The 26081-nt window shown below is 39.1% G+C and overlaps 1 protein-coding gene across 1 annotated transcript in view; it reads right to left on the reverse strand.

The window, feature by feature from the left end:
- SLC30A5 (solute carrier family 30 member 5) overlaps positions 1-25584 on the reverse strand; it is a 31819-nt gene extending 6235 nt beyond the window's left edge. Inside the window, exons 1-12 of the mRNA XM_043488774.1 lie at positions 25209-25584; positions 16500-16622; positions 11729-11795; positions 10209-10294; positions 7500-7587; positions 4852-4939; positions 3579-3655; positions 3179-3349; positions 2389-2677; positions 2008-2216; positions 1229-1386; positions 97-226 (exon numbers count right to left, since the gene is read on the reverse strand). Of these exons, the coding sequence (XP_043344709.1) occupies positions 97-226; positions 1229-1386; positions 2008-2216; positions 2389-2677; positions 3179-3349; positions 3579-3655; positions 4852-4939; positions 7500-7587; positions 10209-10294; positions 11729-11795; positions 16500-16622; positions 25209-25303 (1581 nt within the window). The 5' untranslated portion in view covers positions 25304-25584. The remainder of the gene's footprint in view (positions 1-96; positions 227-1228; positions 1387-2007; positions 2217-2388; positions 2678-3178; positions 3350-3578; positions 3656-4851; positions 4940-7499; positions 7588-10208; positions 10295-11728; positions 11796-16499; positions 16623-25208) is intronic.
- Between the last annotated feature and the right edge of the window lie 497 nt (positions 25585-26081).

Below are 26081 nucleotides of genomic sequence, written 5' to 3' on the forward strand. Positions count from 1 at the left end.
CTTCTTAGGTCAGTAATGACAAGTAGTTAAACTTTAGCAGGGAAAAAGTTGTATGAGTATGAGTAGAAATTCAAACAGTAAAATGAAAAGACTTACTGTTAACATGTGTGTGTCTAATTCCGGAGGATCAATTAACCTAGCCACTGACTCCATAAACACAAAGAAAGCTATTACCACTAGAAAAAGCCCGTTAATAAATCCAGAGAGAATTTCTATTCGGCCATACCTAAAAATAGAGAATATATTTTTAGAAGAGGAAATGGACAAATGAAGTATTTTTAAAATATAAACATTGTTATGTTATAAATGAGGAAATGAATCCAGATTTTCAACTACACAAACAGTAAGACTTGAAAATTACCAAGATTTTAAATATCATAATAATGCTGGGAGGTTTATGTTTGTTGAGATTTTATGTGTTTATCAAAGTCCTTCTTCAGTGTCCCCTCTTATACAAAGCCTGTCCTAATTTCTTTTTTTTTTTTTTTTTAGTTCTACCAGTTTATTGCTACCAACCCATCCCCCTCCACCCTTGTGTACCCATGCTCAGCCATGTAACCCCATGGACTGCAGCCTGCCAGTCGCCTCTGTCCATGGACTTTTCCAGACAAGAATATTGGAGTGGGTTGCCATTTCCTTCTCCAGCTGTCCTAATTTCTTAGCAAGAAGTTACTTTTCTCTCTTTCAAGACTTTGATGTTCTCTGTATCTGTCACAACACATAGATTCAGCTTGTATCAAGATTTTTTGTATCTTTGGCTCATCCATCTTTCAAAATATAAACAGCTGAAAATAAGAAGCTGAATTTATTATTTACAGCAGATCTTTTATCAAAATACTCTGCACAAATCAGGGATTCTAATATTCACTGAATGATTTACTTAGTGAAAGGATACTGCATGCATAGTCACTTCAAAGTTTGAATTCTCTTTTTAACAACAAAGATGTGAATGATCATGCACATTCCATGACCTCAAAGAAACACTGCTGGCCAAACAGCTCACTATTTAGCTGATTTTTGCTACCTATCTATGAGAAGGATTTGTCAGGGAGAATGGTCTTAAGCTTACTGCCATTCAGTATTTATCAAACGCTTGGTTTACTTCTTCTTATCTACTTTAAAGAAAAATTAGGCTCTGAAAAATTAAATTTGTGTTCAAGGTAGTAAAATTTTATCCCATGAGATGGAATTTGCTATTAACACAAGACTTGATAGTCAGTGTACCTACCCATAGGAGAAAATCCGAGTTGCTTTCCATCTGCTCATCAGGGCTGCAAAAAGTCCCATGACCAAAGCAGAGCAGTCAAAGAGCATGTGAAATCCATCTGAGATCAGACCCAGACTATTGGTCAACACGCCATAGAACAATTCCACAAACGTAAAAAGCTAAAACATGTTCGAAAAAAAAAAAAAAAGTAACAATAGGGGAATAGTTTTTATTTCCCAAAAAAACAATTGGGAAATACTGTTTTAAGATAAATTTATCAGAATTTCATCATAAGGAATTTAATGCTTAATTACCCAAAGCTTACTTGAAGATATACTGCCTCTTTCATTACTTAACTGATTCTCATACAAGAAATCTCATTTCATATAAATGGTAAATCATGCTAAATCAGCTATGTCCATCTTATAAATTATTTAAAAGGAGATAGCTTTATCTACATGTCTGTAGAACTCAATAAACTAGATTAGAAAATGTTAGCAGTCTGGTTGGGTGTGAGATCCCAAACAGAGTTCATAAGAATCTTTATAAGCTACTCTATCTATTGATTTGAAATGGCACACTAAACCAATGCCTCTAAAATACCTCAGAAGTGTTTAAGCAGTATGAATATGATCCTGTAATCTTTCTACTAGAGAAAATATTTTAGCCCACCTCTATTAAAATTATTTGGGAATAAGAAAAATTACACCAGAACTGTCAAAATTAAAAGATTAAGCCTTCAAAAAGAAAAAAAAAAGATTAAGCTTTCAAGATATGCCATTAATATTTAAAACTCTTACCAGATTCAAACACAAGAAGTAAAAGATCTGCCTAGAGTCATTTTCCTCAAGAATTTGTTTTAGTGATTCCTTAATAAACCTGGGGATGGACTGGGAACTATGCTGAAAAGCATCACCCATGAAGTTATAAAGAGGTGTTCCTTCAGGAGAATATCCAATGAGGGTACCTTTCTGTCCTCTCTTAGAAGGAGATGATAAGATGTTGGCAGCTAAAATGAGGGAAAAAAAAACATATATATATATTACAAAAATTTAAAAAGTTTACCCTATAAAACCCAACATGGTATCTATCAGCACTACGTGAGCACTGGACACATCCCCCAGTTAAGTAGCTGAACAGCAGAATCCGTCGGGAGGAACGTGCAAGGGGCAGATGCTCACACAAGATGAAGAACACAGCGCTGACCACCACTCCTCCGGAAACGACGTGCTCCGTGCTCTCCTGGTGCGCTGCTCGGCTCATAGCCCGGAGCTGGTCTGTTATTGGATGTGTCCAAACATTTCCAAAAAGCAGAGCACTAATGAAAATGGGAAAGGATCCATAGCGGGCACATTTGGAAACTTCCATTTTGACTGAACAAATGGACTCGACATAGAAATCCAGGATCATGACAAAAAAAATAACCGTTGTGAAAGGCATGATGAGAGAAAACCAAGAATCGACTTTACTCTAGAAATTAAAAAAAAAAAATTGTTAATAGCATATGGGTATAAAGTTCACATCTTATAGTTAATCCATTTATGTATAAACAAGTATTTCCATGATTCAATACAATTTGTAAAATGCCAAAATATAAGTTATAAGATATTGACACATTTTCCTAGTATTCCCCAAAGTATTAAAAAAAGAAGCATTATGGTTTAATAATTTTATAAATGGTGATGTACAATCCTTGGGTTTTTGGGTAAGTATTAAATTATTTGGGGTAGTATTTAACTGATTCCTTCTGGCCACAGGGATGGGAGGGGTACATAAATGTAATAGTACTTGATTTGTATTTTCTATAAACAATAAAGTTAACTGTAAAAAATTTTCAAAACCTATAAAGAAAATGCAAAGAAATTTAAGCCACTTGCAACATCAAACTGAAATAAAATATAATGTACTGAACTAAAATCTATAAGTAATAGTAATTTATTTTACTTATTACCAATAAATTCCTGCTCTTACCTCAGTGGTCACAGAAAGAACAATGACCCATGGGCATAAGAGAAGTACAGAAACAATTTGGGATAAAGCTTGAAGACGTTTGGCTCCACCAACATCTATAGAGAGTTTTCTGGAAGCTGTATGGAAACCAACTTTACAACACAAAGCCAGTACTAGCAACAATACTCCACCCTGTGAGTAAAAGTAGATAAGTCTTATTAGAAACACAGAGTTCAACACTTAAGCCTTAAATACATAATATTAAAAGAAGTGGAGCTAGCATGTGTTTTTCATAACCCAAATTACTGAACTACTTAAATGGTTGGCAGTACTGTAAATCATTTTAAATGCACTTTTAAAGTTACTGTTGCTGTAACTTTTCAGAATCTCTCACGTTAAGAACAAAGAAAAGAAAACGTACCTTGTGATCGGCCACGCCTAAGAAGGCAATGGCTGTGTACAGCATGTGGGTCAGGGCACTGTCATGGTGTCCCTCAGCTAAGTCAGTTGGAGTAAAGGAAAAAAAGTTAACTCTCTGAATCCTGAGGTCCTCCTGGAATTTAGCTACTATTTTGGGTTGACCATTAGTCTGAGGGCCCCAAACCTGACTATCCTCAACAATGTTTCCCTTAAAAACAAAAGAAAATAATGAAAAAATTAATTTAGGGAACATGATTTGTAAACTAGAATGGCTTGTATATACTTCTTTTGTTGTTTCCAAGACAAGTATAATAGTGCTTAAGGCATAGTTGTTAAATTTTAGTACATAACCTCCAAAAGACATATGCATACATACTAGAACAAAGTGGCAAGAACAGGGAACCTCCTTAGACCAGCCTATCTGATGGAATTAAGGTTGATCTTTTGAAATTCCATGTAAAACTCAGTCCTAAATCTTCTTCTGAGTCATTGATAAATAACATAAGCCTCAGCAAAATAAGCAGCAAGCAAAAGAGAGCAGGGTGGGCAACAGCTGTTTTAACAGTCAACCCAAAGTTTTGCAAAAGCCACGCCATTCTCTTTCACGTAACACAGTGAGCTGGTATTAGTTTACGAACAGGCTTTAGGGCAGCACCAATCACCAGGAGATTCAAAACTGGTGTTCTGAGCCCTGCTAAACGGAGAGGGCTAAGGTATGTGGATAGGCCAGAACAAGTCATGTCTGCAGAGGAAAATGAGTAGATATATTTGATTCAAAGTTGGGTTTAGTCAATATAAGAGTGGCGGGTTGGGTTGGAAATAATTTAGAGCAAGAGCGTGAATACCAGATTAAGGAATTTAAACTTCTTTCAGTTAAGAAAATGCCAAAGGTTTTTTCATTTAATTTCAAAAAACTTTAATAACTGCCACTGCTTTCTAAACGGAGCATTTAAATTGTTAAATTACAAGGCAGCAAACAGATTGATTTTATTGAGTGAGTAAATCATACATATATATGTAAACACATACATACATTAGCACCACACCATTCTAAAATATTCTTTCACTGTCCCAAAATTTCGGGTGCTGTAAAAGATATTTAACTTAGAATGAATTTATTCACTATTTGAATACTGATTTAGAATACCTACATTAATCTATGAAAGTTTCATTCATGATTGATTAGTTTAATTCAGTTACTCCTCCTTTCCCATTCTGCCAGTCTTCTGTTTTTCTGTAAGACTAAAAAACTCCCATCTTCTGCAAAAGGATACGGTGTTCAGCCATTTTAGCCATGAGATCATCATTGTCGAAAAGCAACAGGCAAATCACAGCAATAATGAAAAAAGCAGCTCCCCTTGTCTGAAAATGAAGAGAATAACACCAAGAGTGGCTTTTTCAAGTGTTGATTTTTAAGACCATGACTATATAAATGCTAAAGAAAATTTTCAAATACCTATTTAAAGATAAAATAACCTTTGACATTAAAATCTTTACACTATACAATGTAAATTTATAGCATTAAGAGTAAGATGCAAAAGTAAAGAGCTCCCATAAATTCTGCAGTATATTTTCAGGGCACTTTAAGACACTTAATAATGACAACTTCAATTGTGCCTTTGCTAATATGAATAAGGATATTACCATGCACAAACTGTTAAGTGTTCAAAGAACTAATCTTAAATGTTACTTTGCTTCTGTTTGAAAAGCCCAAGTAGCTAAGGAATAATTAGTAGTGACATTTTATTCTATAACATGCAAGAAATAGTGAAGACAGTTGATTTACAATAATGTCAGTACTCTAGTTACCATTCTTCTAGGGAAAAAGAACAGAGGCCATGTTAAGAAAATCAGCAGTCATCTCTAATATCTGGTAAAAGTATAATGCACTTAAAAGCTGACACACTTCTTAAGTTCTCATTCCAGGAAAGAATTTTGACAAAAGAAAATTAAAGGAAGGACATACTATCCAGGTTTATGCAAATTCTTCAGAATTTTCTGTACAGAAGCAATCTAAATAACACTATTATACATTCTCTAGTTACAAATGTACAGGTGTAATAAAAATTTTAAGTGCAAAATGATTTTTATTCATTACAAGATAACCACTATACTTGATAAATTCCCTATTAGTGTGGTAGGTATTTTGACAAAGTCAGTATACATAAGCCATACCATTTAAAATTTCCTAATTTTCATTGAATCAGGACATCGTAAATTAACAATACCCAAACATGGAGACTATAACTTAGACTTTTGTTGCAAAGAGGGCACTGAAAATTCTGTAGTACTTCACAGTCAGAACTAAAAAAAAAACCACAGGTCTGGTTAGATGCCCAGACTCATTACTGACGCTAATGAGAGGATATATAAGATCTATACTCTCATTTTAGTGCAGTAAAATTTTTAATGTTTTAAAGTCATTTGTATTTATTTTATGAGTTGTCTTTGTCCTTAGCTCGTTTATGTTGAAGATCTTCAGCTTTTTTTTTAAACAATTTGAGTGATCTGAGTATATTTTTTTAAAAAATGTAAAATTTTGTGGCAATTTGTTACCACTGTTAGTTTGCACAATGATTTTTCAAATATTCTTATTTATCTGTTCTCTTGGCTGTGCCACGTGGGACCCTAGCTCTCCTCCAGGGGAAGCGTCCCCTGCAGTGGAAGCTCGGAGTCTTAACCACGGGACTGCCAGGAATTCCCCGCACAATGGTATCTGTTATGTAGACGTTTGTAATCATTATGAAGTCACATGTACGGGTTTTCTCTTTTGTGATTTTTTTACATTGATTTTGGAGTACACTGTGAGTACACTTGACATTTATTTTGGAATACTCTGTGAATGAAGGAAAAAGATTAAATAGTAGCATATACTTTAATACCCATAGATCCAATCTGAAATGTACAAGCTGGGCAGACTCACTTTGCTCTACTTGGCATATTGCTTTGGTCACTTTATTTTATTCAGTACTGAGCCTGAAAGTCCCTTTCAGAAAAGAGACTATTATACCTATTTGCCTTTATTTCTCCTTTCCTCTGTAAGACAGGGAAGCATTTAATTTGCTAAGTAAAAAGTATTGTAGCTGCAAGAACTTTTAGTTGCATATTGATGATAAATTTACTAAAAATAGATCAATACTTAAATTATATAAGATGAATAGGGTTGCCTACTTGGCAAATGTTCATCAAACTTTAAATATAACAAGTTTTTAGGGATATATTTTCCAAAAATGATGTACAGGAGTTAAGAATGAAGTAGGGGAGGGCTCGGAAAAAGCATGAAGGAGATGTTTGCAGTGACTGATCAGTTCTGTATCTTTGACTATGGTGATGGTTAAACAAATCTAAACACACACACACACAAACATATACACATGAGTGTATGTAACACTGGTGAAATCTGAATACTGTCTATGGGTTGTACGGATGTCAGTTTCCTGGTTTTGACGGTGTACTTGAGCTGGTAAGACGCGCCTGCTGACCCTGAGTGAAGGCACAAGGACCTCGAGCTGTGCTGTCTGCAGCTTCCTAGGCTTCTCAGGTGGCTCGGTGGTCAAGAATCTGCCTGCAGGGCAGGAGACGCAGGAGATACGGGTTCTATCCCTGGGTCAGAAGATCCCCTGGAGGAGGAAGTGGCAACCCGCTCCAGTATTCTTGCCTGGAAAATTCCATGGACAGAGGAGCCTGGCAGGCTGCAGGCCATGGGATCTCGAAGAGTCAGACATGACCGAGTACACACACACACAAGCAGGAATTTATAATGATTTCAAAATAAAAAGTAAAAAATAGAACACTTCTGAGAAAAATTTATAATTAGCAAAAAGCCTTGCCTTCTTCTAAATGGGAAAGGATACACTATTTTATTGCCTTGGATAATATTTTACTTGTATACTTTCAATTTTCAAATAACGGAAAGTTCTACCTTTGCTGGTCCTCCTCCAGAACTAGTGAACAAAACGCTGAGCAGTGAGATGACGACAACGTCACTGTGCTCGAAGAGCAGCAAGGTCCTGCAGAAATAAAACCGTGATTCATGAGATATGTCTGATCTTTATCAGGGAGCAGGAATTCAACCGGATTCAGGGAGAAGAAAATACATCTTTCCCCTTGATTTCATAAACCATTATGGAAAAGATAAACATGCACAGCTGCCTTGGAAAATATTCTGGCATTATGTATCTTTGAAGGTTGTAACTGCAAATATCTACTAATACTACTTGTAGAATTATCATACATATTTCTTATATACATGTACCAGGAAACACTTACAAGATACCAGCATTGTTTGCAATATTCCTAAGCTGGAAACAACCTAAATACTCTCTGATGAGAGAATGGATAATGTAACATAGAATATATCCATTCAAAGGACTAGTATACAGTGGTAAAAATCAAGGAAATTCTATGAATATACACAAATTCTAAGAAATACAGAATTGTATACTTTAGAAGTGCTACAGACTGAATGTTTGTGTCCCCCTCCCTGCCCCAAGGTTAAACTCAATCCCCAACGTGATGGTATTAGGAGGTAAGGAGCACCTTTGAGAGGTGCTTAAGGTTATGAGGGTGAAACCCTCATAAATGAGATCAAAGGCTTTATAAAAGAGACCAAAGGGAGCTCCCTTGCCCTTTCTGCTATGTCAGTTACAGTGAAGAAACAAGACGGCTTTCTATGAACCAGGAAGAGATCTCTCATCACACATCACATCACCTGTACCTTGATCCTGGCCTTCCTGGCCTTCAGAATCCTAAGAAACAAGTGTGCATTTTTTAAAAGTCACCCAGCCCATGGTATTTTTGTTACAGCAGCCCAAATGGACTAAGACAAAAAGAGCGAATTTTATGGTATATGAATTATTGTATTTCAAAAAACTAACATAAAACTGAAAGAACTATATATACACATGTATATACATACACACACTACATGCATCAAAATGAGTAAATCTCAAACATAACACTGAATGTAACAACTATGCTGCACAGAAGTACATGCAATGTAATTGTATTCACATCAAGTAAAAAACCTGCAAAAAAGAAATACTGGTTACATCCAATGGTAGCCAGACAGGGATTTAATCAGGAGGGGATTCATAAAGCCCCAGAGGAACTGGTAAGGTTTTATTTGGGGGAACACATGAATGCTCACACTTATGTAGATTTATTGTTTTATATGTATGAAATAATGAAAAATCACTGCCAGCTGAAGGGAGCTTATAGGATCTACATGGTAACAGATCTTGAGCTTCTCATTAAGAAAGTTTTCATTTTTCCTCTTTACTCAAAAATCTAATGAAAACATGGCAGTGATTATTTTAGTTCTATTAATATTTGGGAAATTACAATAAAAAAAAATAAATATATCAGCAGAATGAGCACTTGAAGTAAGATAGGCTATGGAACACCAAAGAAGTCTACGATCAAGAAGCTGAATGACTGAATTCTTTAGTAAAAGAATGAGAGGGGCAGCGTTGGCAGAGGAGCTGGTGGTACTGAGGGTTGTAAGGGCAGAAACAGATGACTAAATGAGGAGCCAGATAAGAATTAACAACTTTCCCCCGTCCTTCCCTAACACTCAGTGATGGTGATTTAGTAACAAATAGACCAAAAGATCACCTTAGGAGTAAGAAATTATCACTCAGGCATATTTAAGCATAAACTGAAAAGGCTTTCCCCAAGCTGAGAAATTCCAGCCAGCTTTCCCACCACTCCAGGATCCTACTGCTGTCATGGACAGGGATGTGACACTGGAATTTTAAATATTCCTCTTTCGAAAAGTAAACAGGGTAAACAAGCTAAAGAGAGACAAACCCAGAGCTCGTTTATTCGCTGGGAGAGGAGAAAAGCCTTCTCACAAAGCATTTCCCACTAATCACTTCCTACTCTGTCTACTCCATCACCCTGAGTGAATTTTTTTAGAATACCCTTCAGCTTACTCCTTACTTCTTGTCCCCATATTCCTCCCTCATCAATGGCAAGGTACTTTTTCTTATAATTTTGAGATAGAGAAACATTAAGACTTATACACAGTTGCATCTGTCATAATTCTTATTAAATTAAGTGGCCCTAAGCATTTTGCCCCCCCGAACCGATCAATTTACATAAAAGAATCTATATAGACTTAGGGAATATGAAATGAGAGTTAACTCATTCTTAAATCTGATGATTGGCACACTATTTCCAAGACATTTGTTTATAACCATACCTTTCACACATTTTCTGTGGGTACTAGAGGACTTTCAGAGTTGGGGGAGGGAGCATTTTCAAAAGATTTTGCTCTCCTCCCCATTGGCTGATTTTATTTACCATTTTAGACTTTTCATTTCTAAAATCAGCTGCTAAAAGGGATATAATCAATGACTAACAAAAAAGCCATTTGTGCTAAAATTTTTCTGAAACTGTGTGGTGGACTCTAGTAAAATATCTATGACAGATCATGAACAATACATTAATGCTATTCAACAAAGAACTAGTTCACAGACTAAATAGGTCCTCAATATGTATGTATACTCACTTAGTTGTACCTAATGCTATCGAAATGAAAGCAGCATTTGTATTTAACTGACAAAAATATTTGACATAAAACATAATGGCAAAAAACTAATATTCAAAATGAAGCATTTCTATTTACCTTAGTGGTCCACAAAGCGTGAGGCCAAAAAACCACAAGAGTGAAATGATACACCCAGCAATTGCATGTTTAAATATTTTGATCCACTAAAAATGGAAACAAAAAATTTAAAATTTCAGTCATGTTTAGCTAAATATCTCAAAATCTTAAACAAAACACACACACACACACAAATAAACAAAACACAAAGGGGAAGATAATGGTAGCACAAATATTTTAAAAGCCAAATAATTATGCATTTTGAAATCAGGCAGAAATTATTAAGATGTCTTAACTAAATCTAGATTTGCAAGATACTACTCTGTTTTGCATTTTCTATATTCTTCTCTGGTGCTAGATCCTGAAATCTTTTTCTATAGAGTACAATTTTCTCCATTTTTTACATTAGTTCTCACCAGTTTGCCAGGAACATAAAATGTTTTAGTATTTAAATTCTTTTCCAGCAGGAATAGTCAATTCTCCAGTTATTTGAAAAGAGAGGGGGAAAAAGTTAAGATGGGGTTTAAAAATTAATCCTGTTTTAAAAAATGTTGTTGGTCTCTAAAACAGAGGTGCTTAAATTTCTTTATAATGAAAAATCACAGCACAGGTTTCTAAGTTGTGGCATAAAGCAAACATATAGTAGGGTGTGAGTGCTGTCCAAAGAGGTGATAATGTGAGATGATGATGCAGAATGTAGGACATTTCTGGGTATGCATCCTGAACCTCAGATGCTTAAAGAAAATAATGATGATGATGGGGGAGACAGCTAGTATGCATTGCATACTCACTACTTGGGTTTTCCCACTAGTGGTAAAGAACCCGCCTGCCAATGCAGGAGACTAAGAAATGTGGGCTTGATCCCTGAGTTTGGAAGATCCCTTGGAGGAGGGCATGGCAACCCACTCCAGTATTCTTCCCTGGAGAATCCCCATGGACAGAGGAGCCTGGCGGGCTACAGTCCACTGGGTTGCAGAGAGTCTGAAGCGACTTAGCACTCACAACATGTCCAGCACTGTTTAAAAGAACTTTACATTATTAATCCATTTATTCCTCATAGCTTCATTAGGAAAGCATTATCATCTTCATTTTCAGGTGAGAAACTGAAGGTAAAGAAATTAAGTAACTTACTTTAAGGAAGAGTTAGTAACTAGAGCAGCCATGAATTTGTCTGACTCTAGATGCGCTGTTCTTAACCTTTATGCTTCGCCTGTTCCCCAGTGACATCTCATAGTCTTGTGGGCATGTCTACATGCCTGATTTAGAAATCTTTTCAAAATATGGATCGTGTATTAAATAAAATAATTATATGCATGCTTGAGACATTTTCTACCCTATACTACATTTTTAAATACTTCATTATCTTAGCACTTTCTAGTGTACTCTTAAAGCCTCAGTTCTGAAAAGCTAAGTCAAGAGCAAATTAACTCTACAAATGTTCTGCTGTGCACCTAAAATCATTCAATAAGTAATCCTGATCAAGGAAAGAACACTGCCTCCTGGTCTACTGCTAGGACACAAGGATTCTGCAAAAGACTTACCTGGCGTTTGGTAATACTTTTCCCAGAAGAAAAAGGCTTTTGAAACAAAACCATAAAAAATGCAGTCCTGTGAATATTGAAATATTAACAAATTAATATTAATTAATCTTATATACAAGGTATGGTTTTACGTAAAGACACTTAAATATACTACAACTTGAAGGGTATGTTAGCCTCTAAAGAAATTACACTAGAGAACAACACTTATTTTAATAAGGCTTCCGCCATGACGTTTTGGGAACTCCTTTCTTTTGTAATGGCCTTCAAAACCCAGTTTACAAGTCACAAAAGAACTCTCGATATTTTTTTATACTCTGAAATACCAAAGAAAATAACTCCTATTTTCTCAAAAATTCAGTAATAACAAATCTTGAAATAGAAATGAAGAAAGTACTAATTATATACCCTACCTTTCACATACCCAAAATAGTTATATAAAAATACATATAACTGGTTCTTAAAATTTCCTAGTCAAGAATCACTTTTCATTATTACTGAAATTATACTGCCAGGAGTGTAACAGACTCTTATTAATACAGAGGTTGGTCACCATCAGTCCCAAGGTCCAACGATCTTTTACAGAGGATTTCTTACTACATGCAGAATAATGTAAAAGGTATACTATAAGCGGGCCCTTCCCTGGTGGCTCAGATAGTAAGGCGTCTGCCTGCAATGCAGGAGACCCAGGATAGACTGCTGGGTCAGGAAGATCCTCTGGAGAAGGAAATGGCAACCCACTCCAGTATTCTTGCCTGGAAAATCCATGGACAGAGGAGCCTGGCGGGCTACAGTCCATGAGGTTGCAGAGTCAGACATGACTGAGTGACTAACACTTTCACTTTCTTTTCAAGCGTACCCTGTATTAGGAAGGGACATAGAGTGAACACAAACCAGTGTGGTTCAACTTGGAAAATGAGGAACATCTGTGCCCACACAAGGCTCAGGTGACATTCCATGCCAGCTGGAAGGTTAGACTACCCCAGTAGGATGGTCTGGGAATCCCTAGGGCCCCTGAGGCCCTTTTAGGGGGCTGTGAGGTCAAACAATTTTTAAAGAGCTATTTAGATACTATTTATTCTTTTTACTTTTATTCTCTCAGGGCTGTATAGTAGAGCTTTTCAGAGGCTAGTTCACGTGGGATACTGCACCAACTGAATGCTGACGCAGATGTGGGAATCCAGCTGTGTTCTATTAAGCCAGACATTAAATTTGCAAAAACCGCATTCAGTTCAGTTCAGTTGCTCAGTCTGTCTGACTCTTTGTGACCCCATGAACTGCAGCACGCCAGGCCTCCCTGTCCATCACCAACTCCCGGAGTTTACCCAAACTCATGTCCATTGAGTTGGTGATGCCATCCAACCATTTCATCCCCTGCGTCCCCTTCTCCTCCTGCCCTCAATCTTTCCCAGCATCAAGGTTTTTTCAAATGAGTCAGCTCTTCGCATGAGGTGGCCAAAGTATTGGAGTTTCAGCTTCAAATCAGTCCTTCCAGTGAATACCCAGGACTGATCTCCTTTATGATGGACTGGTTGGCTCTCCTTGCAGTCCAAGGACTCTCAAGAGTCTTCTCCAACACCACAGTTCAAAACCATCAATTCTTTGGTGCTCAGCTTTCTTAATAGTCCAACTCTCACATCCATACATGACTACTGGAAAAACTATAGCCTTGACTAGATGGACCTTTGTTGGCAATGTCTCTGCTTTTTAATATGCTGTCTAGGTTGGTCATAACTTTCCTTCCAAGGAGTAAGTGTCTTTTAACTTCATGGCTGCAGTCATTTTGGAGCCCAAAGAAATAGTCAGCCACTGCTTCCACTATTCCCCCATCTATTTGCCATAAAGTGATGGGACCAGATGCCATGATCTTAGTCTTGTGAATGTTGAGCTTTAAGCCACCTTTTTCACTCTCCTCTTTCACTTTCATCAACTGGCTCTTTAGTTCTTCTTCACTTTCTGCCATAAGGGTGGTGTCATCTGCATACCTGAGGTTATTGATATTTCTCCCAGCAATCTTGATCTTGATCTTGCAGCTTGTGCTTCCTCCAGCCCAGCGTTTCTCATGATGTACTCTGCATAGAAGTTAAATAAGCAGGGTGACAAAATACAGCCTTGATGTACTCCTTTTCCTATTTGGAACCAGTCTGTTGGTCCACGTCCAGTTCTAACTGTTGCTTCCTGACCTGCATACAGATTTCTCAAGAGGCAGGTCAGGTGGTCTGGTATTCCCATCTCTTTCAGAATTTCCCACAGTTTATTGTCATCCACACAGTCAAAGGCTTTGGTATAGTCAATTGAGCAGAAATAGATGTTTTTCTGGAACTCTCTTGCTTTTTCGATGATCCAGTGGATATTGGCAATTTGATCTCTGGTTCCTCTGCCCTTTCTAAACCCAGCTTGAACATCTGCAAGTTCACAGTCCAAACATTGCTGAAGCCTGGCTTGTAGAATTTTTAGCTTTACTTAGCTAGCGTGTGAGATGACTGCAATTGTGCGGTAGTTTGAGTATTGTTTGGGATTGCCTTTCTTTGGGACTGGAATGAAAACTGACCTTTTCCAGTCCTGTGGCCACTGCTGAGTTTTCCAAATTTGCTGGCATATTGAGTGCAGCACTTTCACAGCATCATCTTTTAGCATTTGAAATAGCTCAACTGGAATTCCATCACCTCCACTAGTTTTGTTTGTAGTGATGCTTCCAAAGGCCCACTTGACTTCACACTCCAGGATGTCTGGCTTTAGGTGAGTGATCACACCATCATGATTATCTGGGTCATGAAGATCTTTTTTGTACAGTTCTGTGTATTCTTGACATCTCTTCTTAATATCTTCTTCTTCTCTTAGGTACATACCATTTCTGTCCTTTATTGAGCCCATCTCTGCATGAAATGTTCCCTTGGTATCTCTAATTTTCTTGAAGAGATCTCTAGTCTTTCTCATTCTATTATTTTCCTCTATTTCTTTGCACTGATCACTGAAGAAGGCTTTCTTACCTCTCCTTGCTAATTTTTGGAATTCTGCATTCAAATGGGTATATCTTTCCTTTTCTCTTTTGCTTTTCACTTCTCTTCTTTTCACAGCTATTTGTAGGGCCTCCTCTGACAGCCATTTTGCTTTTTTGCATTTCTTTTTCTTGGGGATGGTCTTGTTCCCTGTCTCCTGTACAATGTCACAAATCTCGGTCCATAGTTCTTCAGGCACTCTATCAGATCCAGTCCCTTAAATCTATTTGTCACTTCCACTGTATAATCATAAGGGATTTGATTTAGGTCATACCCGAATGGTCTAGTGGTTTTCCCTACTTTCTTCAATTTAGGTCTGAATTGGGCAATAAGGAGTTCATGATCTGAGCCACAGTCAGCTCCTGGTCTTGTGTTTGCTGACTGTATAGAGCTTCTCTATCTTTGGCTGCAAAGAATATAATCAATCTGATTTCGGTATTGACCATCTGGTGCTGTCCATGTGTAGAGTCGTCTCTTGTGTTGTTGGAAGAGGGTGTTTGCTATGACCAGTGTGTTCTCTTGGCAAAACTCTTATTAGCCTTTGCCCTGCTTCATTCTGTACTCCAAGGCCAAATTTGCCTGTTACTCCAGGTGTTTCTTGACTTCCTACTTTTGCACTCCAGTCCCCTATAAAGAAAAGGACATCTTTTTTGGGTGTTAGTTCTAGAAGGTCTTGTAGGTCTTCACAGAACCATTCAACTTCAGCTTCTTCAGCATTACTGGTTGGGGCATAGGCTTGGATTACCATGCTATTGAACAGTTTGCCTTGGAAACCAACAGAGGTCATTCTGTCGTTTTGAGATTGCATCCAAGTACTGCATTTTGGACTCTTTTGTTGACTATGATGGCTACTCCATTTCTTCTAAGGGATTCCTGCCCACAGTAGTAGGTATAATGGTCATCTGAGTTAAATTCACCCATTCCGGTCCATTTTAGTTCACTGATTCCTAGAATGTCGACATTCACTCTTGCCATCTCCTGTTTGACCACTTCCAATTTGCCTTGATTCATGGACCTAACATTCCAGGTTCCTATGTAATATTGCTCATTACAGCATCGAACCTTGCTTCTATCACCAGTCACATCCACAACTGGGTGTTGTTTTTGCTTTGGCTCCATCCCTTCATTCTTTCTGCAGTTATTTTTCCACTGATCTCCAGTAGCATACTGGGCACTTACCAACCCGGGGAGTCATCTTTCAGTGTCCTATCTTTTTGCCTTTTCATACTGTTCATGGGGTTCTCAAGGCAAGAATACTGAAGTGGTTTGCCATTCCCTTCTCCAGTGGACCGTGTTTTGTCAGAACTCTCCATCATGACCCATCGGTCTTGGGTGGCCCTACATGGCATGGCTTAGTTTCATTGAGTTAGACAAGGCTGTGGTCCATGTGATCAGATTGGCTAGTTGTCTGTGATTGTGGTTTCAGTCTGTCTGCCCTCTGATGCCCTCTCTCAGCGCCTACTGTCTTACTGGGGTTTCTCTTACCTTGGTTGTGGGGTATCTCTTCACACATTAGCACAAACTAAAGTAAAAGTTGATGTTTTCGCAAGCTAATAGAGTGTGACAATTCTTTTTTTTTTTTTTTAAATCCAGCCTATTATCTCTAAGCTTAGGTAGTCTATCTTAAAATATATATATATATGTCTCAAATGCTTTTCAGGAGGAATAAAATGCACAAAATATTTTATGTAAAACTTCCTAAAGATACTCAGTTAACACAGAATTTTCAAAGACATTAAAAAACATTAAGGAAAAAAAGAACTGCACACACTCACCCAAGTTTTAATATAAAAATGAACTGAACAATGTGAACTACTTTTAGGAGATCATATGATTCAAAAAGTCCAACAGCCTTCAAAAATTTAGTGAAACATAGTAACACAATATATTTCGTTAATCTGAAAAATAAAAACAGAAACAAGTTTTGGTTATCAATGAAATCACAAGGAACTCTGACATCTTTTTCTTATTATACAATAGAGGTCATTATGAAAACCATAAATATAAACAAAATATGAAACAAACAAAAACCAACTCACCCCCCATGTGATAACTACTACTAACACTGGTATATATACTTTCAGATTCTTTTCAATGTACGTGAATGTATTATGTATAGGTACAGTCTATTTAAAAAAAAAGCCAAACTAAAAATAAACATTTTTGATTTACTGAGTTGCTTTGACTACTTTATAATGCACTTTTTAAAGAATTACTCCAAACAAATAAAAAGAATAAAAACAGAAACCAAACTGTCATGAAATGAGACCACAATATAGGAAGGGAGAGGATGGAAAATGCCTGAAGTTTTTCCTCTCCTCTGCTTTGTTAAGTGGCTGCAGTAGTCATAGTTGAAGTCAAGTGACCTGACCTACAGTCTTGAAAAGGCTTAGGAATGTGAAGCACCTCAGAAAGGGTGTGGAGAGGGGAATGGAAACCACTCCAGTATTCTTGCCTGGAGAATATCATAGACAGAGGAGTGTGGGGCTTTATAGTCCATGGGGCTAAAAAGAGTTGGACATGACTGAGTGACTAACACACACACACACACACACACACACACACACACACACACACTAGAAATGTGCCAAGTAGTTAGGTCTCCAGAATCCCACCCAGCACAGCCAGGCAACCATTTTCCCTCAATAAGGACAGAAAAAGTGAAGTTTAGCCCCTGGAGAGGTCTAGACAAAAGGCAAATGGAAAAAGAAAGATGAGGTGTTGGACTAAAATCATAGAGATTAAAAGGAAGTTTCCCTTCTTACCCCAACACACCTGCTTTCCCTCATTTAGCTCTAGCATCCTAACTGTCAGACTTCAATCTCCCAGCAGGAGAACCCTTCTCTGGGAAGCCCACCAGGGGACAAGCCCTACACAAGTCTTCTAACTAGCTTTTTAGGCCTCACTCACATATGAAAAGCCAAATCTGGGTAATTAATCCTTTGCAATAAGTCTATAATGAGAGATCAAACTAAAATAACAAATTTAAAAGATACAGAGAGCATAGGCAATAGTAGAGAACATCAAAGAACTATATATCCTCGGACAAGAAAGAACAGTGCATCCATGAAAACCTGGTGCTGCCATAAAAAGAAAGGGAAAAGGAACTCCTGAAAGAGCAATCAGAAAACAGTGAGGAAATCATGTTTTCCAGCTTGGTAGAACGACTCATTTGAAAAGACCCTGATGCTGGGAAAGATTGAAGGCGGGAGGAGAAGGGGACGACAGAGGATGAGATGGATGGCATCACCGACTCAATGGACATGAGTCTGAGTAAACTCCAGGAGTTGCTGATGGACAGGGAGGCCTGGTGTGCTGCAGTCCATGGGGTCGCAGAGTCGGACACAACTTAGCAGCTAAACTGAACTGAACTGAGTCTTCTTTGATCATATACCTCTAGTATTAAAAAAAAAAAAAAAAAGCACCTGAAACCCATTATTTATCTAGATATTACAAACATGTACTACTACATTGATATTATTATATATTATAAAACACACACAAATTAGAAATGAAAAAGAATGAGATAAAAATTTGAGAAATTCTAACAGATCGTCTTCACAAGTCACCCAGGAGACTACTTGCAAAGCTTACATCTAACAGGAGTTAATATATTAAAAAGGAGGTACAGGGGATGTGCAAAGCAGCACAGCATAGGAAGAGTTCTCTACCCATGGGAGGAAAATACAAAAAAGCAGACACAGAAGTTTAAAGCAAACCTTAGTCATTCAAATAGTAGTGCTAAAACAGCTGGATTTGCAATGATACCAATGTACATAGGATGCTCTAAAAAATCATTGAGTGTGAATCATTAAGTCTCATTGCACTAAATCAACAAACAGTAATCTGCTTAAGAAGACATCAAAATATATACTTTTGGAAGTTTTAATGCAACTGTGAAAATAAATTTCAGCCCCTGAAAGAATGAATCTCAACAATTCTATCATCTTCACCATCTGACAGCTCATTTTCTGTTTTAGACCAAATAACATTAAAGAAAATTAAATTTAGAACAAAATGGTTTTTCTTTTCATGAACATAATCTGCGGGACCTTTTAATGATGCCATTTGGGAATTTTAACAATGTGATAATTATCACCAAAAAGCTAATAAAAACATTTTGCAGAATGATGTAACTCAAATCCTAAAGCACAGAGGTTCCTACTTAATCTACCTATAGAATAGTATAAATATTGAAATTTCTGTTTAAAAGATCAAGCACATTTTCTGGGGTGATAAAAACGGCCTACAACTTGATTGTGCTGAAAGATGAATATGCACTTGCGAAAAATGCAAACTGGTACCTTTAAAATCTATGCATTTTACAGTAAGTTATATCTCAATGAGAAAAGGAGTACTGGAAAAAATAATAAAATTATGGCTATAACAACAACAGAAAACTGAGTGTATTTTGCTTTTGGATTGTTTGCAGACTGGTTGAAAACACAGTATGACATGAAAAATCCATCGCATTTCTAGCAATTATGTAGGTATGAAAGTAAATGTAAATGCACTAGAAAAAACAAACCACTAACATTTAAGAGCTGAAAAGCACCTTGGAGATTCTCTAGTCCAATTCCTTTCCTGTCACAGATTGGAAATTGAAGTCCACAGAGTTAGCGAGGGCCCAGCCCTTGACTCTTAAGTATGCTCTTTTACTAGGTCACATAGAAAACCCAAGTTCATCCAGAAGGCTTTGGGGATTCCCATCTTTTAAACTGTTTCCAATTATACATTCACAGTGGCCCTCACGAAGGGTAAAATCATTAAATATTACAAACAAAATGCATATTAAACTCAAGATTAATGTAGATTTTCTCTATTTAAGCTAGGGCTTCCCTGGTGGCTCAGAGGGTAAAGAGTCTGCCTGCAATGCGGGAAACACACAGGATTGATCCCTGGGTTGGGAAGATCCCCTGGAGGAGGAAATGGCAACCCACTCCAGTGTTCTTGCCTAGAGAATTCCATGGACAGAGGGGCACAGCGGGCTACAGTCTACCTGGTTGCAAAGAGTCGGATACGACTGAGCAACTTCACTTAAACTAGAGAAAAAAGTCAGATAGACTGAAGTAAATTAACTACATTAATGCTAATGATCATGGTAGCAATTTGTAATTAGCCAATAAAAATACTACTTTTGAGTTAGAACTCTTCTGTTTATTCAGTTCTTAACAAGCGGACTTACATAATATGTGCTCAGCAAATGTTTCCTAAACAAAAGAATGCTTACTCTGCTGTTAACACTTGTGTGATACAGCGATGTCTAGCCTAGCAACACGGACAGCACAGTAACACAGTACATAACTGGCAGTCAAGCTTCTGGCAATTGAAACTGTCATCCACCCAGGCAGGAATTCAGAATGAGGGAAGAGAGAGGGAAGCTCGAAGCCTCAAGCGCTTCACTCCTTCAGCTCTTAACTAGATGTAAAAATAAGGCAGCAGGATAGAAGCAAGGACGCAAAGAACGACACGGTCAACAAGCCAGGGAGGATAAAACAAGAGACCAGAAAAAACAGACAGATGTACATTAAAAACCCCGGCAATCTGGGAATTCCTGATGCCAGCAAAGGGCCTTGTACTGCCCTCAGGAGCTGTGAAGCCGTTTTTCAAACATTCCCTGCTCACTTACTATGTGCCAGGTGTCACTGGAGTCTAATGAGACCAGTCTGACGGGTTGGTTTCAGGTATGACAGCCTTCCCTCCTCCTGATAAAAGGGCCTGATGCACCTGCAACTAGTTCTGCATTCTTTCTGTCTTCAAAGGAGGACTTTTATCTAAAATTTATCTTAAAAATGTTATCAAAATCTTAACATTCTTTAAAAAATGTCATCCATTTGACAATAAGCCTGAATATGAGAGTCATACTTGGAATGGTGGAGAGCAAAGGCCAAGAATCTGCTCCTAGATGGTACTACTGAGGGGCTGAACCAATACTGGCAGCCTCTGGCTTCTTTTATGTGAGAAGAATATATCCGTATTTGTTTAAAGCTCTCTTAGTTTGGTTACTTACAATTAAATGCATTTCTAGGTGCTATCCAAGAAACTTGTAATAGAGGCCCTCCCTTCAAGGAGTTTGAGGTCTAAAGAAGACAGGCAAGAAACAAGTATTTATGTGACCCAGGTTAATAAGCAGAGATCTAAAGGAACAGATGTGGAAGCAACTGATTGCAACTAGGGAAACAAAAGTAGTCTACAGAATCTCAGGTGTGTGTGTATTAAAGACTAAGTAGAAAAAATAAACAACCCAATAAAAAAATGTGAGTTTGACCCCTTGTGGGGGAACTAGGATCCCACATCCCGTGGAACAACTAAGCCCAAGAGCCACAACTAGAGAGTGTGTGCTGCAGCTGGGCTTCCCAGGTGGCATGGTGGTAAAGAACGCAGGAGACACAAGAGACTTGAGTTCCATCCCTGGGCTGGGAAAATTCTCTGGAGCAGGAAATGGTAACCCACTCCAGTGTTCTTGCCTGAAAAATTCCATGGACAGAGGAGCCTGATGGGCTATGGTCCATGCAGTCACAAACAGTCAGATACAAATCAAGTCTCGTCATCAAGAAAAAGGTAAACTATACTTAATAGACTTGTTTTAAGATAGGGGAATATGTAAAATTATTTCTAAATGATTTTTTCTTTAAAGTGCTAACAAAACTTAAAAATTTGGCACTTTAATGGCAAGATTCAGTCATACAGAACATTAAACATAGTATTTCTTTTGGAAACTATTTATTTGGCTGCATGCATCTCAGTTTCAGCATGAGGGATCTTTCATTGCAGTGCATGGACCCTCTAGCTCTGCCACACAGTCTTAGCTGCTCCCAGGCATGTGGGGTCTTAGTTCCCCACCAGGGATTGAACCCACATCCCTGCACCGCAAGGTGGCTGCTTACCCACTGGACCCCCAGGGAAGTCCCTGTAATACTTGCTACTCTCTAGTTGCGGTGTGTGGGCTTCTCACTTGTTGTGGAGCTTGGGCTCTAGGGTGAGTGGGCTTCAGTACTTGCGGTTCCCCAACTCTGGGGTACAGGCTCAACCGTTGTGGCTCAAGGGCTTAGCTGCTCTGGAGCATGTGAGATCTTTCTGGATCAGGGATTGAACCTGTGTCCCCTGCACTGGCAGGAAGATTTTTATCACTGAGCCACCAGGGATGCTTTTCCTTTTTAATTAAAAAAACAACAACAACAAAAAACCAGTAATTCCTGAGTAGTTGCTTGTTATCAACGTTTTAAATAAAACCATTTCTAATTTTCTGCTCACAGGTGCCCAACTGGGGACATCCTTCCAAACCTTTTCCTTTGCATCTCCATGTATGGACAAGCACATATTTTAGATACATTCACGTATTTACCACTGTACACATATTTTGATATTTTAATGTGATTTTTCATGTAATATATATTGACGTTTTTTGTCATTATTAGGAAAACTATTTGAATATTTACCTGAAAGGTAGATACTTTGATTTTTAAAGTGTTAACTAATGAAGTCTTCCTGTGGGGCTAACAACAAAACACTAGCCAAGGCCAGGTAACCATATACTATTAATAATAAGCACATAATCCCTAGTTCACATTGCAAAGGGAAACATACCAAGAGGGAAATTTTCAGGGGTGAGGAAGGGAGGCTCTTTAATGGCGGCAGTGGCTTCTGAGCCACTCACTGATCCTTCAGGCAACTTATTGTGATCCAACCCACCTTCCTGACTTGTAAATCATTATCTGCCATTAACTAGCCTCATCAAGGGTATCACTGGTATTTTCTGTGAAGGGTTAGAAAAAAACTCATTCTTCAAATCTGAAATTACTGAAATCTGAGTTTGGATTCAAACCTGCCTTTCAGGCTTTGCCCACTGTAGCAGCTCACAGTTCTCCAGTTAAAAGACAGAATCAGTGTATGTAATTCTATTTTGATTCAGTCAATAAATATTTAAGTATCTACTATTTAGAAAGCAGTGTAAATGAAGTTTGGGGGCTTCACTGGTGGCTCAGTGGTAAAGAATTTGCCTGCAATGCAGGAGACATTCAATAATTATCAATAAATGCAGTAATTATAAATCAATTCAATAATTATCAAGTCAGTGCAGGAGACATGGGTTCATCCAATAATTATCAATCAATTCAATAATTATCAATTATTGCAATTATCAATTAATGCAGGAGACACGGGTTTGAACCCTGGTCTGGGAAGATCCCACATGCCAAGGACCAATTAACTGAGCAGCTCCCTCAGTGATGCTGCCACAACTACTGAGTCTGTGCTCTAGAGCCAGGAGCCACCATACTGAAGCCCGCACGCCCCCTGCAGCCTGAGTTCCACACGAGAAGCCACACAGCAAGCCCTCACACTGAAACCGGAGAGCGGCCCCTGCTCTGCAGCTGGAGAAAAGTCCGCACAGCAAAGAAGACCCAGCACCGCCAAAAATGAATAAATAAATAAAAAGGAAGCTTATAGCTTTTTTTTTTTTTAAAAAAAAAAGAAGTTTGTGGGAACTGACTCCCAGTTCACTTACTAGGTATGTGACCTTAGAAAAATTACTTTTCTATGTCCCAGTTTCCTGATCTATGAGACAAGGACACAACTAATGAGTCTGCAGTGCTGTTGTAAGGCTTAAGTGAAATGCTGCATGCAAAGTCCCTGGAATATACGAAGTGCTTAACAAATGCTGGTTGTCACCCTCTGCTCTTTCCTGCCAAGAGGATTTATTGAAGCCAACATAGAAACATGTAAAACAATTTATATTTGTGAATTCAGGCATAAAAATATCCATAAAGAATCTGTCAATTAGCTTTTGTTGCAGATTATAATCAGAATTTGATTTTCAGTCTATATAATAAAGAAAAATTCTTTCAACCTGGCTGCTCCAGGTCTCCGTTATGGCACTCATGATCTCCAATCTTCCTGACGGCATGTGGGGTCTTTTAGATCCCCTTCTCCAGGGGATCTTCCCCAACCAGGGATTGAACCCACATTTCCTGCATTGGCAGGTGCAAACTTTTTTTCTTCTGAACTATTTAAGAGTAAGTTACATATATTATGCTCCTCTATCCCTAATTACTTGTATTCCTAAACCCAAGAACATTCTCTTCTGAAATCAGAGTTATAAACTACAGGAAATTTAACATGGATATACTTTTATCTAATCTGTCATCTACAGTCCACTTTTATCAACTGACCCAGTACTATCCTTTACCACATCTTCTCAGTATTAAATCTACACCAGAATTGCCTATTGCATTTAGCTGTCACGTCTCAGTAACTAATACTTGATACGATGTTTTTTTTGAGCTTCCCTGGTGGCTCAGTCAGTAAAGAATCCACCTGCAATGCTGGAGACCCAGGTTTGATCCCTGGGTCAGGAAGGCCTTTTGGAGAAAGAACTGGCAACCCACTACAGTATTTTTGCCCTGCAAATCCCATGGACAGAGGAGCCTGGCGCGGTTACAGCCCATGGGGTTGCAAAAGAGTTGGACACGACTTAGCGACTACACCACCACCACCATGTTTTTATTTTACAAAAATGAGCTGTTCAAGACATTAGAAAATTAAATTTGTACTACAAAAAATGAAGCTGATTTAAGTGGCTCAGCATTTCACAGAAAAATAGTTATGTTAGTAATGCTATTTATACAGTTCCAAAGAATTTAGCAAAGCAATCTTCCAGTCTCAAAGGAGATATCCAAGAACAAGAAACACCTAACTTCATTAACCCTATTAAATATAAAGGCGATGAAAAAAAAAATATAAAGGCGATGAAAATCAGGTTCAATCAAACTGTTGAGCCCTATTTCGTGCATCCTGAGACACTACCTCAGAAATTAGCATAGGTCCAGAAAGACAAGCTGGAAAGTGGTCACTGTACTGACCTTTCTGGAGTTCGTGGGAACATTACCGGGAGAGGGGAATTTTTCTCACTCTATGAATTTCTGTACTGTTTGAACTTTTTGGCAATGCGCACGCATTTCTTAATTAATGATAAAACAAAATAGGCGAAGAAAGGAAAAGAAAAACTAGAGGGCGGGCTGGATTCTTGATGTGCGGGGTTATAACCTGAACATCAAAGTTCATCTGTTTGTACTTTGATTTGCTCGCCTGAAGAGGTGATGGTGACCCTTCCTCTAAAAGGTACGCAGGCAGACGTCAGAAAGGTTAAATATCACCAAACTACTATTTGAGGGAGGAACAGCCAACAGTAATTCTTCTGACAGGTCAGAAAACCTCTCACGTGAACTGGCCAGCAGTTCTAAGGTTAACGGACCGCTCTGAACACCAGAAACTCAGGCGGAACCTTCCCGGGTCCTAGAGCATTTATCCCGCAGCGGGGAACCCGGGAGCCAATGAGAGCTGCCGCGGAGCGCGGACTGCACCCAGGCTGGCATTCCGGGCTGTCGGCCGCCGGGTCCCGCGTGCACCGGGGAGGATCCGGGCAGCGGCCGGGCGGGCGCAGGGAGAGAGAGGCTCCGGAAGCGGGAGCCCGATCGGTCCCTTACCGAGCGCTGGGCACATCCACTGGCCCAAGGCCGCCGCCGCCGCCGCCGCCGCCGCCGTGGCCGGCTAGCACGTCCCCGCCGTATTTCTCCTCCATCCCGGGGATCAGGAGCCGCCGCCGCCGCCGCTACCCCCGCGGCGGGGTCTCCTCATGTCTCTCCGCTCTGCGGAACAGCGGGCGCGGACGCGTCACTCCCCCATGGCAACGGCTCCGTCAGGTCCCCGCAGGCCAGACCGCCGCCGCCGCCGCCGCTATCCCCGGCTCACAAGCACGCGTGCGTCGGGACTAGGCCACGGACAGTTCCGGGGGCGCCGGCTTTCCCGGAGGCTCACCGGAGCGGACGCGACCAGGCCACGTCATCAGGCCCAGCAGCCCTCACTCTCGCGGGGGGAGAGCCTGGTCCTGCGCCTGCGCACTGCGCAACACTCGCCATCCCCTCCCCTCCCAAGGCTCCTCCTACCGCGGGGCTTTGAATGGAGTTCTCGCCCCCCCGCATCTGCCCCTCCCATTGATGATGCCTGAGCACATACCTGTCCCTGCAGCGCCACCTATGGGCCGCAAGAACTACAACGAGTTCTGCAGCGGAGACAGGAGACAGAAAATGCCCCACTTGTGATGAATTACTAATAGAGTAGAATTTCTTTTAAACTATGGCTGTTAAACTTGTTACTTATTCTTGGCACATCAGTAAACCTGGACAGGTAGGACCAGGCTTTATTAGGGTTATTTTTTCCCATTTATTTTTATTAGTTGGAGGCTAATTACTTTACAATATTGTAGTGGTTTTTGCCATACATTGACATGAATCAGCCATGGATTTACATGTATTCCCCATCCCGATCCCCCCTTCCACCTCCCTCCCCACCCCATCCCT

This window comes from Cervus canadensis, chromosome 16, assembly GCF_019320065.1.
Source record: "Cervus canadensis isolate Bull #8, Minnesota chromosome 16, ASM1932006v1, whole genome shotgun sequence".
Lineage (NCBI taxonomy): Eukaryota > Metazoa > Chordata > Mammalia > Artiodactyla > Cervidae > Cervus > Cervus canadensis.